Source organism: Dasypus novemcinctus, chromosome 1 (assembly GCF_030445035.2).
Source record: "Dasypus novemcinctus isolate mDasNov1 chromosome 1, mDasNov1.1.hap2, whole genome shotgun sequence".
NCBI classification, from domain to species: Eukaryota; Metazoa; Chordata; class Mammalia; order Cingulata; family Dasypodidae; genus Dasypus; species Dasypus novemcinctus.
The window spans coordinates 206,540,937-206,563,510 of NC_080673.1; the positions used below are offsets into that span (position 1 = coordinate 206,540,937).

A 22,574-nucleotide genomic window follows, 5' to 3' on the forward strand; every position below is an offset into this window, starting at 1 on the left:
TAACTTTACTGTAAAAGTGTGGAAATCTATAGAGTTGATGGTAATACATTATAGTGAGTAGCACCTGGTGTATAAATGGGAATGTGGCTGTAAAGGGTAGTCTAGGGCTGTAAATGCCAACTGAAATGAAGCCAGAGAATAATCTAGGGACTGAATAAGACATAGACCCACAGGTGGATGGGAACTGTGGCTGATGGCACAGATGCAAGCGTCCCCTGTGAGCTCGAGCAGGTGTACATCACTGCTGCAGGGCGGTGGCAATGTGGACAAGCATGGGAAAATACAGCTGGAGTGATCTATGGACTGTTGTTAACAATCATGTAACATTCATGCATCTATGCCAAAGACGTACTGTGTAGATAATAGGGAAGTACGGAAAAAGTGTGCCAAACGTATGCTCCGGACCTGGTAACAATCTGATGATATTATCTCATAATCTGTAACAAATGTTCCACCGCAGTGTGGTGTGTTGAGAGAGGGGTGTTGTTGGGAATTTTGCACATGCACATGATTATTTTGTAAATTTACAATTTCTCTCATGAAAATATATTTAACAAATAACAACAGGGTGGGTTGGGGGGAAAATACACCAAATGTAAGATACTTTGGTTGGTAGTAATACTTTGAGGATGCTCTTTAATTATTAGTTAAAAATGTTTCACAACAGTGCAAAGTATTTGTGGTAGGGTGAGGTATGAAAGCCCTGTAAGATGTTACATATGTTCATTTTAAGTTCACAACAATTACTATACACGTGTTGTTTATGTTAAGTTTATGTATGAGTGATATACTTCAATATATTTAAAAAAGAAAAAAGAAAAAAAAAAATCACAATGAGAGGGGAGTAGACATGGCTCAAGCGACTGAGCACTTGCTTCCCACATGGGAGGTCCAAGGTTTTGTTCCCGGAGCCGCCTAAAAAAAAACAACAACAAGCAAACAGACAAAAAAAAAACACAACTCAGTGGAACTGTGGTTCAGTGGTTGTGTGCCAGTTTTACACAGATGAGGTTCGCAGGTTCAATGCTCAGCCCCATTACCTCAAAAAATTTTAATTTAAAAATTAAAAAAAAAAAAAAGTACAATGAGACAATGAGATATCATTTCATACCCACTAGAATGGCCACAATTTAAAAAAAAAAAAAACAGAAGATTACAAGTATTGGGGAGGATGTGGACACGTAGGGACACTCATTCATTGCTGGTGGGAATGTAAAATGGTGCAGCTGATAAGGAAGTTAAATACAGAATTACCATATGACCCCAGTAATCCCGCCACTAGGCATATGCCCAGAAAGCAGGGGCTATGACAGGTATTTGCACACTGATGTTCACAGTGGCATTACTCACAATTGCCAAAGGATGGAAGGAATCCAAGTGTCCACCAACCAATGAAAGGATAAACAAAATGCAGTATATATGTAGATGGAATATTACTCAACCATAAAAAAGAATAAAGTCCTTATAGTTAACAGTACAAATAAAAGAGTGTTCTCTAATAAAGTATAATAAATGTACACAATACTAAAACACTGTGTTAATAACAGGGGGTGCGTGGAAAAAATATAATCAAGTATACGCCATGGACCACAGTTAGTTGTAATAGTCTGATCATGTTCTTTTATAATCTGTAACAAATGTTCCACAACAATGTACAGTGTTGATGGAGAGGTGATGTGCCAGAATTCTGCACATTATGCATGATTTTTTTAATAAACTCACAACTTCTCTAATAAAAAGAAAAAAAAAAAAGAATGAAGTCCTGATGCATGCAACATGGGTGAACCTTGAGGGCATTATGCTGAGTGAAAGAAGCTAGGCACAAAAGGACAAATATTTTATAAGTTCACTGATATGAACTAGTTATAATAAACAAACTCAGGGAATTAGAATCTAGAATGTAGGTTATCAGGGAATAGATTTAGTAGAGAATGGGGAGCTGTTGTTTAATTCGTACAGAATTTCTATTTGGCTTGATTGTAAAGGTTTGTAAAGAGATGGTCAAAACAGCAGCACATTATTGTGAGTGTAATTAACAGCACTGAATTATGCATGTGAATGTGGTTGAAGGAGAAGTTCTGTGTATGTTACAATAATGAAAGTTACAAGATAGAACACTGGACTGTGTAACACACAGTGAACCCTGTTGTGGAGGATGACCCAGGATTAATAATTACAAATATAAGAATGTTCCTTCATGAATTATAATAAATGTATAACACTAATACATGGTGTTAATAATAGGGTGATATATGGGGAAAATACCTAATATACAATATGAACTATACTTATCTTATACTATCTTAATATTTTTTTCATCAGTTATAAAAAGGTACCACACTAGTGCAAAGTGTCAACAATATGGGGGTATAAGGGAAGACTATTTTTACGTGGCTTTTCTATAAACTTAGAGTTTCTCTAATTAAAAAATAATTATTTTTTAAAGGAAATTATTCGGACAGGAAAAAATTGGAATACAGATTGCAATTTTTATATCATCATCTTGAACTTGATAACTGTACTTTTAAGGTGACTACATAAGTGAATATCCTTGTATTATGTGTTCAAGGAGTATGATGTGTGCAAATGTTCAGAAGAGGGAGGGAGGGAGGGAGGACAGACAAAGGTTGCAAAACATTAAAATGGTGGATCTGGGTATCTGTAGGGTGGGGGTATGCTGGATTTCTTTGGATGGGGTTTATATTATTTTTGTAACTATCTTGTAAGTTTTAAATTATTTCAAAATAAAAAGTATAAGATATTTAAACAAATATACAAAAATGCAATTATCAAAAATCAGAATACAAGGTGTTCTGGATTGTACATGTTAATAAAGCTGCTTAAAAAAAAAAAGACAAGGTAGTCTAAGATTTACTACAACTTAGTCTGCTTCCTTTTTCTAAATGATAAAGAGGTGATGCCAGACAGGTAATATGCCATTTGCACCTCAGTTACCACACCATTCAGTACTCACTGTGATATGGTTATAAATAAGCTGTGACCATCCAAAGAGATCTGCTAATCTATAAAAGGCTGCAAGTTTACATCGCAATAACTTCTCCCCTTTGTCATATGCAATTGAATCAGATCCTCTGAGATCATTCACAGGAGTCACCATACCAAGACCTGAAATAAAGAAAAAGAAAACCAAGGATTTAATATTTCATACCAAATAGTAAGGGTTCTGAGACACTCATCTTCCCAGGTAAGCCATAAAGTAAGCCTCAGAAGTCTGAGGGCAACCTGGTACGGTGGGTACAGACTGGACCGCAGACCCAAGCCAGAATACCAGGACTAAAGTCCTAGCTTCACCACTTTGGGGCAAGGTAAATAACCTTTCTGTGCTTCCATTTCCTCATATGGACAGGGATAACAAAAAGTAGAGGTCTTCATTATTTTTTCTGAAATTCCAAAATCCAAAGAACTCTACAAAATTTCTTTTACACAAATTGCATTGGTACATATAAATAAAACATACAACTCATCCAAAGTATACAATCAATGGAATCTGGTATAATGATATAGTTGTGCATTCATCACTTCAATCTACAAATTCCAAGTTCTTTCTAAGTGAGGCTCCAAAATTCATTTGGTGGTGAAAGCTGACTTGAACAGGAGAAGGATTATTTACAATCTTTACTACCACCTTTGAATGAATAGCTAACAGCTAAAATTCCACTACAGAAATATCAGTTTGTTTGGTTACAAGGTGCTACTGCCTTAGATTCTGGTGGGGTATTTATGATATATGATATAATACCTTTTAAAAATCTGAAAATTTCTGAATTTTGAATATACGTGGCCCCAATGTTTCAGGGTAAGGAGCTCTGGGCCTGGACATGCCTTAGAGAGATGTCAGGAGAAGTTCATGAATATCTGTTCAGCACTTAGTACTTGGCACATAATCAGCACGCTGTATTTGTTATATACATGCATAAATGGAAATTAGAAAATACTTAGGAAAAATAGAAGAAAAAATGACTACCAGATACAAAAAGCGGTTACCTCTAGGAAAAAGGTGAGGGGGAGGAAGGCTGGGTGGCTGAGGGGCGCAGGGGCCTCTGGAGTGACGCAATGCTCTGCTCTAACCTGGGTAACGTCCAGGTGTGCATGCACAGTCACTCACTGCTCCTCTTTAAACTGCAGATTCAGTCCATACACTTTTCCAAATAAGTAATACCAGCCACCAAAAGAGAAAACGAGCATGTGAGAGAGAGAACAGAAAAAAATTCTTAGACTTGAATAATAAAAATAACATACAAAAACGTGTGGAGCAAAACAGCTAATGAGGTACTTATTTCAAAGGTTCCACATAACCTTAAATAAGAAAACAAAGAGTGAATTTAGTAAATTAAGGGTACAATCTAAGACGTTAGAAAATAAAGAAATCCAAACAAAGTAAAAGGGAAGAAATGAAAAACTGTAAACAAAGACACCATAAAGGATCGATGAAGTCAACTGTTGGGTCTCTGAAAAGGCTCCCAACAAAATCTGGCAAGAATGCGACAGGGACAGCAGCAGCAGCAACAATGGTAAGCACTTCACTTTGAGCCAGGCAATATGCTAATAATAAGCATTTTACATATAAAAGTATCCTATAAGGTAGGTACTATTAGTAGTAGTATCCCCATTTTATAGACGAGCAAACCGAGGCACAGAGAGGTTAAGTAAAACTGCCCAAAGTCATACAGTTAGCTAACGGCAGCCAGGGTCTAAACCCAGGCAGTCTGGATCCAGAAACGGTGCTCTTAAACATACTGCTACGTTCCTCTCAGAAAAAAAAATTAAAAGAATGAAAAAGGGAACAAAGCTACAAACATAGCAGACATTACAAAACTTAACATACCTACACACCTCATGCCAATATAGTAGAAAAAGAAAAATGGCTAATTTTCCCTAACACACACACACAGACACAAACTTAAAACTAATTCAGGAATAAAAAGAAACTTGGTTAGAACTATAAACATTAAAGAAACTGAGTCAGTGATTAAAAATACTTCCCTACTTTCACAAGAAAATAACATCTATAGTCAAAAATGCATAGTCTCCAAACAGCACATAAGCCCTGATACTTTTACACAATCAAAAAACAGATAATCAAAAAACAGATAAATTCTAATCTTATTCAAATTAGTAGAGAACAGAAAGATGAAACACTCTTCAGCCCAATTAATAAGGCCAGTATATCCTTTTTTTTTTCTATTTTGTCTTTTTTTTTTTATTTATTATTCTTTCCTGGTATATCCTTAAAACCAGACAGGGATAATATAAGAAAGTAAAAGTACAAACCAATTTCATTTATGAAAGTAGAAGTAGCAAAGAATCCAACAATGTATCAAAAAGAGTAACAAACACATTACCACCAAGTAGTTTTTCCCAAGGAATTTAAGGATGGTATAACAGAAAATCATTTAATTTACCACATTTTCAAAAAAAAGAAAAGAAAACCCTATGATTCCCTCAATATTTGTAGGGAAAACACTTAATAAAATTCAAAATCCATTCATTACAAAAACTCTCAGCAAACTAAGAGTACAAAGGAACTTCTTCAATCACACAAGAGGTAGCTACCAAAACCTAAAGCGCACGTGAGACTTAAACGAACGTCAGAAGAAGCTGTCCCTCTAAAATCAGGACAGAGGCAAGGTTGCCATCACCACTTCTACTCAGAGCTGGAGCTCTGGCCAGTGCACTAGGACAAGAAAATGCAGATTTGTGATGCCCATGTGGCCAACACCAAGAATCTATCATTAGCACTAAGAAAAGTTAAGCAAGGTTAGTGTGTGTAAGACCAAGACAAAAGTCAACTTCAATCCTATATACCATCAATAAAAAGTTAAAAAATATGACTTTTAAAAACACAGAACAGGGAAGCAGGTGTGGCTCAAGCTATTGGGCTTCCGCCTACCCACGGAAGGTCCTGGGTTTGGTTCCCTGTGCCTCCTGGAGAAGGCAAGCTGGTGCAGCAGGCAGACACAGCAAGCTGATGCAACAAGATGACACAACAAAACAGACATAAAGAGGAAAGACAATGAGAGACACAACAAACCAGGGAGCTGAGGTGGTTCAAATGATTTAAGCGCCTCTCTTCCACATGGGTTTGGTTGTCGGTGCCTCCTAAAGTGAAGACAAGCAGACACAGACAGCACACAGCAAATGGACAGAGAGAGCAGGCAGTGACCATAAACAAAGAGATGGGATAAATTTAAAAAAAAAATCTTAAAAAAAAAAAACACAGAATACTGGATTCTATAGATTAGAAACCCAAGCCCAGCAAAAATATTTTCCATAAACAGAGACAATATGAAGACTTTCTAAATTGCACAAAACCAGAGAGAATTTAGAAGTAATGACACTGGTACAAGCTATGTTAAGTGAAGTCCTACAGGCAGAAGAAAATGTTGCCAGATGGTAACCTGGACATACACAGAGAAATAAAAAGCACTGGGAATAGGAAATATGTAGGTTAAAATAAAATGTTTTATCTTAAAATTTTAATATCCTTAAAAGACATTGTTCTGTTTAAATAAAAATTAACAGGAAGCAGATGTGGCTCAAGCGGTTGGGCTCCAGTCTACAATACGGAAGGTCCAGGGTTTGATTCCAGGGCCTCCTGGTGAAGGCGAGATGGCCCGCGCAGGAGTGCCGGCCCACATGGAGAGCTGGCGCAGCAAGACAATGCAACAAAAAAAGACACAGAGGAGAGACAAAAAGAGACACAGCAGACCAGGGAGCTGAGGTAGCGCAAGAGAATGATCACCTCTCCCCCACTCCAGAAGGTCCCAGAACTGGTTCCCAGTGCTGCCTAAAGAGAAGACAAGCAGACACAGAAGCACATACAGCGAATGGACAGAGAGAGCAGACAACAAGGGGCGGGGAGATAAAAAAATTTAAATTTAAATTCTAAAACAAAAAACAAAAAACTGAATGTCTTGTGAGAGTCACAACATTATATGGATACAAAATATATGACAACAAAAGAACAAAGGCTGGTAGGAGGAAGTGAAAGTGCACTACTGTTAGGCTCTTACATATAAATTTAAGTATAAAGTAAAAAGTAAGTATAAATGGTGTATTATTTAATAATAGATCTGAGAAGATAGAGATGTGTCCTGTAAACACTAGAGGAAGCATGCACATACACATACCCCACGTATATGCTCGCTCACTCTCTCTCACACACACACAAACACACACACACTGTGGTATACCTAATAAGTAAATAAAGGAGATAAAACAAAGCCATAAAAATTGCTCAGTTCAAAAGAAGGGAGAGAAAAAAAGTAAAACGGGAGAAACAGAAATAGCCAAAGTAGACTTAAACCCACCATTTCAATAATCACACTAAATGTAAATGGTCAAATACCCCAATTAAAAGACATTATAAAATTGGGTAACAAAAATCCAAATATATGATATCGACAAGAAACAAAGACAGCAACAGGGTAAGAGAGAGCCAGAGTGACTACAGTAATATTACACAAAGTACATTTCTGAAGAAGGAATATTGGCAGGGGTAAAGACTATCATTTCATAATAATAAAGCATCAGTTCATCAAGAAGATGCAACAATTCTCAATGTTTACGCACTTAATAACAGAGCTTCAAAGTACTTTAAGCAAAAACTGATAAAACTGAAAGAAGTGTATAAATTCATGATAATAATGGGGATTTCAATACCACCCTCACAATAATTGATAGTATAAGTAGACGGAAAATCAGTAAAGATAGAGAAGACTTGAACACTAGCAATCCTGTAACCTAGTTGACATTTTTATAGAATATTCCATCCAACAATAGCAGAATACACATTCTTTTTCTTCTTTTTAAGATTTATTTATTTCTCCCCATCCCCTCACCGTTTTCACTTGCTCTGTCTGGTCATCTTCCTTGTTTCTTTAGGAAGCACCAGGAAATGAACCCAGGACCTCCAATGTGGGAAGGAGGTACCTAACCACTTGAGCTACCGCCATTCCCTAATCTTGTGGTGTCTCTCACTATGTTTTTTCTTCTTGTGCTATTGTTACATCAGCTTGCTGCACCTGCCCTTCATGTCAGCTCGCTGTCTTGCTCATCTTCTTTAGGAGGCACTGTGAGCCTCTGTTCCTTGCTTTGTTGTGTATCTCATTATGTTTTTTCTTTGTTTCTTGTTACATCAGCTTGTTGTGTCAGCTTGCCGCACTGCCCATTGCATCAGCTTGCTGTCTTCTTTAGGAGGCACCAGGAATCAAAACCATGGACCTCCCATGTGGTAGGTGGGAGCTCAACCACTTGAGCCACATCCATTTCCCCTCACTCTTTTCAAGTACACACTGAAAATTTACAAAGAAATTCTTAGCCAGAAAACAAGTCTCAATAAATTTAAAAGATTTGAGTTACACAAAGTATCTTCTCAAAGCATAATGAAATTAAATTAGAGACCCAAAGCAGAAAGATATGTTGAAACCATGCAAATATTTAGAAACTAAATAATACATTGACAGCCCATGGATTAAAGAAGAAAAAAAGGAGGAAATGAGAAGTATTTTAAACTGCAGTAAAATTTGTGGATGAGCCAACGCAATGCTTAAAAGTAAATTCACAGCATTAAAGATATATTGTACAGAAGAAAGGTTTTTTAAAACATGACCTAAGCTTCTGCCTTAAGAAACTAGAAAAAGAAGAGCCAGTTAAACCCAAAGTAAAAAAAAAAAGGAAATAATAGAGATAAGAGCAGATATTAAATAATAATAATAAAAGAACCAAAAGTTGGTAAACTAAATTGAATTAAATTTAAAAACAAACACACCAGCTCGTCTCATTAATAAAAAAAGAGGATATAAATTACCAACATCAAGAATGAAAAAGAGGACGTCATGACATATCCTACAGACATTAAAAAGGATAATAAAGAGAAAATATGAGCATTTTTATCACAGGAAATTCTGCAACTTACATGAAAAAGACAAATTCCTTAAAAGGCAAAAGTGACGACGGACTTGGCCCAGTGGTTAGGGCGTCCATCTACCTCATAGGAGGTCTGCGGTTCAAACCTCGGGCCTCCTTGACCCGTGTGGAGCTGGCCCATGCGCAGTACTGATGTGCGCAAGGAGTGCCCTGCCACGCAGGGGTGGCCCCCGCGTAGGGGAGCCCCACACGCAAGGAGTGCGCCCCGTAAGGAGAGCCGCTCAGTGTGAAATAAAGTGCAGCCTGCCCAGGAATGATGCCACACACAGGGAGAGCTGACACAGCAAGATGACGCAATGAAAAGAAACAGATTCCCATGCTGCTGACAACAGAATTGGACAAAGAAGACGCAGCAAATAGACACAGAGAACAGACAACCAGGGTAGGGAGGGAGGGAGAGAAATAAATAAATAAATCTAAAAAAAAAAGAAAAAGGCAAAAGCTGTCACAGCTCACTCCAGAAGAAACAACCTGTTTCTTTTTAATAGGCCCATTTCTATTAAAGAAGCTGAATTTGAAGTTAAACTTTCCCAAAAAGAAAACTCCAGGCACAGACAGCTTCCCTGGTGAATTCCAGCAAACATTTAAATGTTTGAAATTATTCCAGCTTTTGCTGCTGTGGGGGTGAGCTTCTGACTTTTGTTCCCACCTTCACTTCGACCCAGGAGTGCGATGTTCCGTCTGGACGAGGGACTGGCCGAAGTGGTCTTTGGTGAGCGAGCACAGAGCAGTTGCCCCTGTGAAACCCGCCTCCTTCCCCCAGCCCCTCCCAGCCGCCCTGGGCCCCTTCTCCCAGCCTTACTCCTCTGCAGGGCATGGAGTCGCCAGAACCCACTCGCAGCCCCACGTTCTTCCCACACAGAAGCCTCAATCATGAGCAGTTCCGAAGCATCGACAAAATGACTGTGACTCGGCTTAGCCTGGACATGAACTCCCACTCGGACCCCGTCGGGATCACTGTCCAAAAACAGGGCCAGATGGGTGGTCTCCGTCCCGGCTCAGCTGCGTCCAAGGTTGCGGGTTGGAGCTACTTCCTTCCCACCCCGAGCCGGGTCTGGGTGTGACCCTGAGAGGAAGGGTGAGACCTTGTTGAGATATCCATTAATCTCATAGGCACAGGGCCTGGGACCCACAAAACGTTTTGTTTTGTTTTTTAAGGTTTTATTATTTCTCTCCCTCCCCCGTCCCCCCCAGTTGTCTGCCTGCTGTGTCCACTCGCTGTGTGTTCTTCTGTGCCCCCTTGTATTCTTATCAGCGGCACCCGGAATCTGTGTCTCGTTCTGTTACATTATCTTGCTGCGTCAGCTCTCCGTGTATGCGGCGCCATTCCTGGGCAGGCTGCACTTTCTTTCGCGCTGGGCGGCTCTCCTTACAGGGCGCACTCCTTGTGCGTGGGGCTCCCCTACACGGGGCATACCCTAGTGGCACGGCACTCCTTGGGCACATCAGCACTGCACGTGGGCAGCTCATCACATGAGTCAGGAGCCCTGGGTTTGAACCTTGGACCTCCCATGTGGTAGGCAGATGCTCTATCCGTTGGGTCAAATCTGCTTCCCTATTATTTTTTCATCAGAAGAAAAAAATGAATACGAAACAGATATAGTCTGGATCGTGTTCATTTTTAAAAATTTCTCTCCCCTCCCCCCGTCTGCTCTTTTGTGTCTATTCACTATGTGTTCTTCTGTGTCCACTTGCACTCTAGGCGGCACCAGGAATCTGTCTCTTTTTGTTGCATCATCTTGCTGCGTTAGGTCTATGTGTGTGTGGTGCCACTCCTGGGCAGGCCACGCTTTTTTTTACATGGGGCGGCTCTTCTTGCAGGGTGCACTCCTTGCACGTGGGGCTCCCCTACGTGGGGCACAACACTGCGTGGCACAGCACTCCTTGTGTGCAGCAGAACTGCGCGTGGGCCAACTCACCACATGGGTCGGGAAGCCCTGGGTTTGAACCCTAGACCTCCTATGTGGTAGGTGGACGCTCTATCAGTTGAGCCAAATCTACTCCCCCCGTCATGTTCATGTTTATACTAATTCAGTCCTAAAATACAACTTTCGTTTATTTTATTTTAATGGAAGAGAAGATCCACTACGGCAAAAATGCCTAGGGCCCGTGAAAGTCATGATTCCTGACCACCTTGTTTTGGGGATGTGGATGACCCACCCCAGGTGTGTGCCACACCCTCCAGTTTCTTCTGTGAGAAAGAGATGGTCATATCTATGGGCGCAATAATCCCACTAACCACAAAAGTTGACGGTTGTTACAATGGTGAGTAAGGGTCAGATTCCAGGCCTGCTCCTAGCCCAGAAATTGCGGACAAACACGTTCTAGTTTTCTGTTTACCCTCCCCCTGTATTTGCCTATATAATGATAGTTAAGAGTTTTTATCTAAATTATTAAAGATCCATTTGCTGGAAGGAAGGAGGGACGGAGGGAGGGAGGGAGGGAGGGAGGAAGGAAAATTATTCTAATTCTATACAAACTCTTCTACAAAGCAGAAGAGAAGGGAACAATTCCCAAGTCTTTCTATGGGGCCAGCATTACCTTGATAACAAAACCACAGAAATATAATACAAGAAAAAACAGACTAGTATCCCTCATTACCATAGACTGAAAAATAGTCAAGGAAATTTTAGCAAATAACCCAACAATATATTTAAAAATTAACACATCATGACCAGTAGGGTTCACCCCAGGAATGCAAGGTTGGTTGCACATTCAAAAACCAATCAATAAAATTCATCCTGTCAAACTGAAGAGTAAAAACCGTGTAGTCAACTGAGGGGACAGTCTTCAACCATGAGATTGTCTCATCCAATCAGCTGAAGGATTTAAAAGGAGAAGTAATTACTTCAGCAGCAGAAGAGAAAATTTTCATCTCTATTTCAGCCAGCCAGCTTCTTCTGGGGAATTCGTTGAGGACCTCCATCAGAGTTCCTGGCTTACAGCCTTGCCTACAGAATTTGGTCTTGTGCATCCCCACAGGCAAGTGAAACAATTTTATAAAATCTCTTAATATTTACATAAATATCCTGTCAGTTCTCTTTCCCTAGAGAACCCTGACTAATACTATGAGTTAACTTGTGGATTAAAAAAGACTTAAGGGACATTAAATAGAAAAAAGTAAACCATAATATTTACGAACAAAGATTTGGGTAATAAAACTATAAAGAAAAAACAAGGAGGAAGGAGATGAGGCTCAAGCAACTGGGAACCTGCCTACCACAGGGAAGGTCCCAGGTTTGGGTCCCAGTACCTCATAAAGATGATGATCAAGACAGCAGGTTGGCATAGTGAGCTGACAAAACAAAGAGACACAGTGAAGAAACTCAACGAGAGACACAACAAGCAGGGAGTGGAGGTGGCTCAAGTGACTGGGTGCCTCCCTTCCACATGGAAGTTTCCGGGTTCAGTTCCTGGTGCCTCCTGAAAAGACGACGAACAGAAAGCAGGCAGTGAATGCAAACCAACAGGGGGGTGGGGAGAAAAATAAATAAATAAAATAAATCTTTTTTAAAAAACTACAAGGGAGTAATTACCATGCAATTCAGGACAGCAGTTTCTTTTAAGAGGTTATGAGATAGAATAGGGTAAATGATCAATAAATATTTCCTGATCTCAGTAGTGATTATAAAAGTTTACCTTATAATTATTCGTACGTTAGATATCATTTGTTCTTTGGCATTTTTGGATGTGTTATATTTTACAACAAAGGTTAAAAATCAGTTAAAAAAATTTTACTTTTAGGAAACAAACTGTTAGATATAATGAAAACTAATGGATTTCTCTTTCTCCCCCCACCCCTCCCTTCTTGGTGTGGCATTATTGATTATTGATTAGAAGACAATACACAAGTGAAATGTGTTATTCTCTTACTATCTAACTCATATCCAACGTCACTGAACTCCATTAAGAATCCATGTGAAAACAAGAAAACTTACTGGCTGCCATTTGATTTCAGGATGGAGGTTTGCAAGAAAAAATTAAAGGTAATTCTTTTTTGTTTTTATTTTCCCTTTTTTTAATAAATCAATTTTATTGATACACATTAATAAAGCATACAATTCATACAAAATGTACTATCAATATTATTTGGTATAATCACATAGTTGTGCATTCATCACTTCAATCATTATTACAGCATTTTCATTATTTCAATAATAATAATAATAAAAAAACAAAAATTCTTCACCTCTCAATCTGTTTTCCCTGCTGTACACTGCTGCTATTTCTGGCTCTTCTTGCACAATTTTTTATTTATCTGTTAAGCAGTTTTATTGAGACATATTCACATACCATACGATCTATCACCACAAAAAATATTTAGAATTTATTTCTTTAGTCCAAAAATAAAACTCTACAAAAGGGGATTCTTAGTATACTCTAGTCATTAATGGTATGTCCTATCTATGAATATCTGGCAACTTCTAGGAATAGCATGAAACAAACAAATAGCAAATGCCCAGTAATCTAACAGAAACCAGTATCTTTCACTGGTCAAGGAGAAGCTGACCATCCAAACTAGAACTGTCAGAGATTGATCTAGGGCAGGATATACAGTAAGTCAGGTTAGTTCATGCTCCAGTTACGCTGGGGTCAACCTCACCACATTAACGTACAAATACAAAGTCATGGCACAGCTCTACCTTTGCCCAGCTAACCATTCTTTGTTCACATTCACCCATCTAACATTTTCCATCTGGTTTTCTTTTGGAATTTCTGTTTCTGAACAGTCTGCAAGCAGCAACAAGAAATAGTGGTAAAAAATGTTAAATTAGCTGAAATGAGAGCAGGCAAAATGAATGTGCTACTCTGGAAGTCATGTAAAAATAATCATCTGCCTGGGAAATGACAGTCTCAATGACTCATAAAAAAGGAGCCCTGCACATTCAAGACATTTTTAGGTGTACAACATCTCTTTTACTATGACCAACTGAAACACATTAACAAAATACTCAGTTCTAAGTATTCCATAGTTGCATGCAGACCTACACTATGACTATGTGAGAAAGCTTTTAGAAAATTTACCTGGAAAATTATAGACCAAGAGTAAGGACTACTTACTCATGTTTAAGGCAGCCATCCCTCCTTGCGGAGCTGCTGGGTAGACATTTGGTACATTCGTAGTCATGAAATCTGCAATCTGCTGTAACGCCAGGAGGCCTGTGGGATTCTTCCCCTTCTTAAATTGTTCCTGTATCATTGACTCCAATTCTTCACAGAAAGCCTATTAAAGGAAAATTAAAACAGAGATACCATTTCTTTTTGTTCCTTGGGGAGGGAGGGGTAACTATCACATAAACCAGTATTTTGTTTTCATCCAGTCCTAGCAAGTAAAATGGGTATTCTCATACATTTCTACTGGAAATATACTGGTACATTCTTTTCTGGAAAGGAATTTAAAATGAAAAGCTTAAAAATGTGAAGAGGAATTCTATTTCTTGGGAAATATTTTAAAGAAATAAAGAAATGTTAAAAGATTTATTCATAAGGATGTTCATGTGAGCATTACTGATGCAAGGGAAAACCAGGTACCAGCCTACATTTCAAACAATAGAGGACTGATTAAATATACTGAAACAATTTTACAATGGAATTCTATGCATGCATCAAACAGTGTAGAAAAACATTAAGTGACAAAAAATTGCCCTGGATATATATATATTTTTAGTGAAAAAGGTTATAAAGCCATATAAAGCAGTTGTTAAGAGTAAATAGGTATTTAACAAAGATAATGACTGGAAGTATAACAAATGCTAAAAATAATAATTATCTTAGTGATAGAATCATTAGTTTTCATGTTCTACTTTGTGCTTTATAGTGTTTTCTTGAAGATTTTTTTTAAATTACTTTTTAAAAATCAAGAAGGATACTATTCACACCCATTAGAATGGCTGCTATTTTTTTAGAAATGAAAAATAACAAGTGCTGGACAGGATGCAGAGAAATAGGAACACTCATTCATTGTTCGTGGTAATGTAAAATGGTGCAGCCAATGTGGAGACAGGCGGTTCCTCAGAAAGCTAAACAGAAAACTGCCATATGACCCCCACAATCCTACTTTCAGATATATACTCAAAGAGAAGTGAAAGCAAGGACTCAAACAGATATTTGCATACCAATGTTCACAGTGGCATTATTCACAATTGCCAAAAGGTAGAAGCAACCCAAGTGGGCATCAACTAATGAAGAGGAAAACACAATGTTATACAGACACACAGTGCAAATTATTCTGCCATAAAATGGAATGAAGTTCTGCTCATACAACATGGATGAACCGTGAAGACATCATATTGGGTGAAAAAAGTCAGACACAAAAGGACAAATACTGTATAATCTCCCTGATATGAAACAATTAGAATAAGCAAACTCATAAAGTCAGAATCTAAAATATAGGTTACTATGAGGGGATGGGGTCAGGATAAGGACTTAGAACTTAAGGTTTAAAATGTACAGCAATCTTATTTGGAATGATGGAAATGTCTTGGTAATAGATGGTGGTGACAAAAGCACAAGGTTGTGAATGCAATTAACAGCACTGAAATATATATCCAAATATGATTTAAAGGGGAAATGTTAAATTGTATACATGGTAACAGAACAAAAAAAAATTTTAATCCATGGAATGACACTATACAGGTTTAAGGTAAACCATGGAATTTAATTAATAATACAATTATAAAAATGTGCTATCATCAATTGTAACAAATGCTCCACACCAATGCCAAGGTATTCTTGGTGGGGTGATGTATAGGAATCCTGTATTTTATGCACAATTGTTCTGTAAACCCACAACTTTTCTAAAAATTTTTTAAAAACCAAAAAGGGGATCTTCCCACACGGTGCAGAGAAGGTACAGGCCCCCCACACAGTGCAGGGGGTGGCGAAGTGACACAAAGTAAAGACGATGACACAACCAGATAGGAAACAAAAGGGGTGGGGGATCTTATCCACAGCACCATTATTCACAATAGCCAAAGATAGAAACAGCTCTGCATATATCGACAAATGAACAGAGAAACAAAATGTGGTACGTGCACACAATGGAACATTTGGCCATAAGAAAGAATGAAGTTCTGAGACCTGCCACAACATGGAAAAAGCCTGAAAACATTAAGTTTAGTGGAGTAAGTAAGGCACATTAAGGATAAATGTTATATGAGATCATGTATAAGAGATGACTAGAAAGAGCAAATTCAGAGATAAAAGAATTGCAGTAACTGGGAAAGGTAGGGAAGGGGAAAGGGAGAAGTGTTTGGAAAAATTTTTTAATTTAAAAAAAATTTTCCCATTTTAGAGACGTTTTTAGAAAATCTAATAATGCAAAATAAAAATTGGGGAAAAAAGGAATCCTCAAAGATTCATTCCTTATCAATTAATGTGAAATGAAGCAAAAAGATCAAGTTGGACTGATGGTGATTTTAATATAAAGTCACTATTTTATACTAATTTTGTAGTTTCCTCAAACTGTAATAAAATAGTTTTAATACAGAAATAAGTATCTTCTTGAAGAGTTACAAATGACATTTTATATGAAAATGTGACCTCACAGGATGATTATCCACATCTTATTAAGTACTCCAGGACTTCTGGATGATTTGATAATCAACATATTTCTAATTTCTCACAGCTTGAGCTGAAAAAGATATTATAGGAAAATGCCAAGGGACCATCTAAGGATTCCTACCACTTGGGAAAGAAAGAAAAAGAAATGTAGTGCTGCTAATTCAATGACAAAAAAATGTCAGCCAAGAGCTGAGGAGCCCACATCTACCATATTGTGGTAAATGATGTCATAGATTACATTCTGCGGTGGTCAGTGAGGAAGGGAAAAGTTAAGTCTGTCTGCTTTGACTGCAAGCAAGAAATAAATCACCAAAACATGGTTGGTCATCTTGGTTTGGTTTGCAGAACAGTGCACAGAGTAACAGATACAGAGAGAGTTTTCCCAACCACCATGACAGTGCTGGGCACGGGGGTGTGAGACCAACCCCCTGCCTTCAAAGGGCTTTCCAGTCCAAAAACTCCAACTAGTTCAATGGTTTTCAAATCCACATACATATTTATGGGAAGCTGAAATCAACATTCACTACTAAATTCTCTGCACTGTTCTAGTCACTGAGAATATACAGATAGAACAGATGGCCCTTGCCATCAAGAAACTTAAAGCTCAGCAAGGAAAATACAAAAATACAAAACCATAGAGCACGGGACCCCCTGCATCAACAACACTCCAGGTGACCTGCAGCTGCAGTGGCTGGAGGTACCCACTCCAGTCCGAGTTTGACTCTGGCCAGCAGCCAAATGAGCTTGCACACTACTTTGGTCCTAACTCCTGATGGTTCAACATCCACATCCTTACCTCCCTGCTTCCACCGCCTCTCTCCCAATGAATGACCCTGCCATCAACTCGCCTCAGTCTATCCTCTTGCATGGTTATACCCCAGACCTGGTCATTGCTAAGAACTGTATTCCTCTTTAATCTCAAAGTCAAGCATCCACTCTCCAAGCAACACCTCCTAGCTTCCCAGCTCACTGTTTCTTCAACCCCATGGTAAGCTGTACTAGTTTGATAGTTTATGAATTCTAAAAGTAGATACTGGATTATGTTTGTAAACTGGTCTGCTCCTCTAGACATATTAGATTATACTGGATTTAGAGGTTTCACTTTTACTTGATTAAATAATGATTGGGGCTTTGATTGGGCCATGTCAGGAGGACAAGGGGGCAGAGACTCTCAGAGAAACCGCACAGAAGGGAGATTGGAGTTTTTGAGCTGGAGTCCACAAAGTAAACACATGGGAGAGAGGAGAGCACCTGAGCCCGGAGAGAACTGAACCCTGGGGAGAGAGACAAAGCCTAGAGAGTCTGAGAGTCTACAGCTGACCTGGTGGAGAGAAATGAGCCCCAGGAGAGAGATGAGACTTATCCCAGCCTATAGCTGATATTGGAAGAAGCTGGGACAACAGAGCCTTAAGAAGAGGAAGGGGCGGCAGACTTGGCCCAGTGGTTAGGGCGTTCGTCTACCACATGGGAGGTCCGCGGTTCAAACCCCAGGCCTCCTTGACCCATGTGGAGCTGGCCCATGCGCAGTGTTGATGCGCGCAAGGAGTGCCGTGCCACGCAGGGGTGTCCCCGCGTAGGGGAGCCCACACACAAGGAGTGTGCCCCGTAAGGAGAGCCGCCCAACACGAAACAAAGTGCAGCCTGCCCAGGAATGGCGCCGCACACACAGAGAGCAACAAGATGACACAACATAAACACAGATTCCCGTGCCGCTGACAACAACAGAAGTGGACAAAGAAGATGCAGCAAATAGACACAGAGAACAGACCCCCGGGGTCGGCGGGGGGGAGGAAGAAAAATAAATAAATAAAATCTTTTTAAAATAAAAAAAAAAGAAGAGGAGGAGGAAGGGTGAATGTCGACAGCCATCTTGTTCCAACACATAGCAAGAGACTTTGGTGAAAGAGTAACTTAAGCTTTATGGTCTGGTAACTGTAAGCTTCTACCCCAAATAAATATCCTTTATAAAAGCCAACAGATTTCTGGTATTTTCCATCAGCACCCCTTTGGCTGACTAATACATGCCCCTAACACCTTTTCACTGTCCTGTATCTTTCTTGTGTCCTAATTTCCCTCACTCGGATTAGACCCTTGATTTGATATTACAATCATTTCCTTGCTTACATCTTCAATTCTCTACAGATTCAGCTGGCAAAACCCCAACCCTGGTTAAATTCAATTCTTAGCTTCCTCTACTAATGCTGCTGAAGAGTAGATGGCAAATAAAAACCAACCCACACCCACTAATGCAAAACAAAACCTTTTCAACCCCACATCCCCTCTGTCTACCGCATGTTGTTAAATTCAATGACTAATTCTCAATCTTCATGTTCTCGAGGTGTCTGTAGCAGTGGAGCTCTCCTTTCTCTGGAGAGATGTCCTTTCCATAGCTTCTACTGGTTTTCTTTCTGTACCACTGGCTGCTCCTTCTCAGACTCTTCTCAAGCTCATTCTTCCTCATCTCCCAAACTTTAGATGACTGAGTGTACCAGAAGAGAGTCATCTTCTCCACCAATACTCACTCCCTTGGTGATCTCACCTACTCGCAAGGCTGTGATTGCCATCTACATGCTGAGGACTCCCAAGCTGATCTCTCCTTGAATCCCAGACCTATAAATCCAACTCCTACTCAACACCTCCAGGTGGACATCTCTAGAATGGGAACTCCTGAGCTTCCCTCCCAGCAAACCTGTTCTTCTCCCAGGTATTCTGCTAGCTTCACACTTCCAGCGGCTCAGGCCTAAAACCTTGCAGTCTTTTCTAACAATTCTCCCTCCCTACTCTACCACTTCCCAAAATAATAATTATAGTTAACACTTTCGTTGCGATCACAATGTTCCAGAAGCTGTTCAAAGAGGTTTATGGGGTTTATTGGTCCAGTGGTTAGGGCGTCCATCTACCACATGGGAGGTCCGCGGTTCAAACCCCGGGCCTCCTTGACCCGTGTGCAGCTGGCCCATGCACAGTGCTGATGGGGGCAAGGAGTGCCGTGCCACGCAGGGGTGTCCCCCGCGTAGGGGAGCCCCACGCGCAAGGAGTGCGCCCCAAAGGAGAGCCGCCCAACGCGAAAGAAAGTGCAGCCAGCCCAGGAATGGCGCCGCCCACACTTCCCATGCCGCTGACAACAACAGAAGCAAAGAAACAAGACGCAGCAAATAGACACAGAGAACAGAAAACCGGGGATGGGGGGGAATTAAATAAATAAGTAAATCTTTTAAAAGACAAAAAAAACAAAAAAAAAACAAAGAGGTTTATGTATAGTTATTCATTCAATCCTCACAATAACACTACAAAATAGGTAGTAGCACTATTAAAAATTTCCATTTTATAGATTGGGAAATTGAGACACAGAAGTTTAGAATTTGACCAAAGTCACAGAGATAGTAAATAATGGAGCCAGGATTTGCCCAGGCAGTCTGGCTCTAGAAGCTAAAAACTTTGCCATTCTCTCTCTCTTACAAGCATGCCACAAATTGGATGGCAAATCCCATCGGCTGTGCCTTAAAAACCTGGCTGACTTGTTTGATGCCATATCCCTAGTGTTTAAGACAGTACCTGGAATAAAGAAGGATCTCAACTATTTGAAGAAGGAGCGGATGGAATTTACTTCACCTCTCTGGGCTTCACATTCTACATCCGTAAAATGGTGTAACCATCACCTATGTGCAGGGATATTTTGAGAAGTAAAGAATGTAAATAAAGCACCTAGCAAATATTTGTATAGAGGAAGTCCTCCATTAGCCCTGTTATTAGTTACAAGTGATATAAATAGTACACAGAAGGCAGTAATTATTTCCCTGGGGGAGGGGAGGCTGGTTTAGGGATGGCTCACAGGAGATGTCTGAGAAGGGCTCTGAGGGACAGTGAGGGACAGGCAGAGGAAGAGCATTCTCAGAAGAACAGGTGCAAAGACAGATGTTGCAAACCACAGCACAAATAGTGAACGCAAAGTAGTTCAGTACTGCTAGTAGGGAAGTGCAAGGGAGGAAACAGAGAGGAAATTATAGAGGTAAACAAAATACCTCTATACAAAATACCCAACATGTGGGTAGGGCCTTTCTCCTCTCTATCTTTGCATTCCAGTGCCTACCAATAGAGACCTTAAGTTTAGTGTCTTCAATCTATCCCTAGCACTTTTACTTGATTCATGTTGCTTTTACATAGGAAAACTGCTCAAGTTTAAAGCCCGGCTGTTATCTTGATCCTTTCCTTTGTCTCACTTCTTACCGAATCCATCAGCTTGAAAGGACAACCAATATCATTCTACTCATCTCCACATCTACCACCGCCGGGGCCCATGCTACCATTACTTCTTATTTGGAAGGTTGCGTCTGTCTTTCCCATGCAATCCTCCCTCTATACCAAGTGCAAAAGGGTTTTTTGAATCATGTCACTCTTCTGTTTACTGCCCTGCAATGGCTCTCTACTGCACTCTGAGTGAGATACAAACTCCCTGTCTGGCTTACATGGCCTTTCGTGATCTGCTCCTCCTCCCTCTCCAACCTCACTCCATCTTGCTTCCCGCTGCCCACTATGCTCAAGCCACTCTGGCCTTCTCTGGGTTCTTCGTGCCCATCAAGTTCATCCCCAGCCTAAGAACTTCACATGAGCTGCCCCCTGGGCCTGGAATGCCCTCCCCATGACCCTGCGTGGCTGTCTCCTTCCTATCATTCAGCATTCAGATTAACTCTCCCCTCCTCAGAGAGGCCGTTTCACGTCATCCTACTCTAATTGTCTGCACTGCATCAGTTTGCTTGGTTACTGTTTGTCTCCAACTAGAAGGTAAGCTCTGAGACTTAATCTGGGCAATTACACAGGTATTACACATACATCAAAGTCCATCGAGCTGCATAATTAAGATGGGTGCACTTTACTATATGTAAATTATACTTCAACATTATGTTAAGGATAATACCAACCTAACAAAAGCTATTAGAGTTACACACATCCTATGTCTGGTTTACCGCTAAATCCCAGTTCTTTGAACAGTGTCAAACACATAAGGGCCAATTAAAAAGTAATGACTATGCCAAATTACAACCAAAAATAAAACATGAGCAGATAGAAAAAAGAAATAAAGAGAAAGAAAGAGAGAGAGAGAGAAAGATTAAAAAAAAAAAGAAAGAAAGAAAGAAAAGAAGCACTTACACAAGAGCAACAGCAACAAAGTGAGAAAATTCTGAGGACAGCACAACCTCACCTGCAGATGCAGTCGGGAAGACCCTCCCTCGGCATGAAGCCACGCTGGCCGTAAGCAAAGGAAACCCAATCAACAAGCAAGTACTGTTAAGGCCTATGTGCCCAGCACAGTGCTGGGTATTTCAGAGCAAATGGTGATTTTTAAATGGTCCCGATATAAAAAGACCCTCTGGCAATGAATGTCTCATGACGATGGAGGAGGTGGTTGTTATGGGGGGGAGGAGTGAGGTGAGGGGGATGGGGAGTATATGGGGACCTCATATTTTTTCAATGTAACATTAAAAAAATAAAGACAAAAAAATATTAAAAAGACCCTCTAGAGAAGTAATGAGAATAAAAAGGAGAAATAAACACCTGTACCCTTTATGACATGGAAATTCTTTCATTTATTATGTTTGATAATTTGAACTAACCTAAATCCTTCAACAAACCAAAGACCAACTGTATCACTGATTTTATGTATTAAGATAAACTGACTAGGCCATTCACGCAACAGAACTCATGACCTGAAGTACTGGCAAAAGGAAGATGACAGGTGATCAGAGAAAAACCTTCTCTTACAGGACTCTGCAGAATCATGGACACCCTTTTTTTCTGCTCCATCATATTGAAATCCTGGCGAAGGTCTGGTGCCATGTTCCTCTCTCGTAGGTATTCTGGATTGTTCTCATCCACCCTATCGAAGTATCTCTCCTTGTGAGGAGCTGTGGTCGGGGGTGGTGAGGTCACCACTGCAGCTCGAGTATCACCATTCATGGCACAATCTTTCTAGGTTCCTACACAACAAAATAAAAGACATTATTGTTGTGAATCAATTGAATCAATGTCCAATAGCATTTCATAAAACCACCACTCTTCCACAA

At 39.9% G+C, this 22,574-nt stretch overlaps 1 protein-coding gene across 10 annotated transcripts in view; it reads right to left on the minus strand.

The window, feature by feature from the left end:
- ADD1 (adducin 1) overlaps window positions 1-22,574 on the minus strand; it is a 101,159-nt gene that overhangs the window by 41,895 nt on the left and 36,690 nt on the right. For 9 of the 10 annotated variants that reach the window (XM_004481031.5, XM_004481033.5, XM_004481032.5 and 6 more), the window contains exons 2-4: window positions 22,273-22,487; window positions 14,011-14,173; window positions 2,975-3,126 (exon numbers count right to left, since the gene is read on the minus strand). In XM_004481031.5, coding sequence (XP_004481088.2) covers window positions 2,975-3,126; window positions 14,011-14,173; window positions 22,273-22,467 — 510 coding nt within the window. In that variant the 5' untranslated portion in view covers window positions 22,468-22,487. The remainder of the gene's footprint in view (window positions 1-2,974; window positions 3,127-14,010; window positions 14,174-22,272; window positions 22,488-22,574) is intronic. The other variant, XM_023585367.2, reaches the window with a different exon arrangement.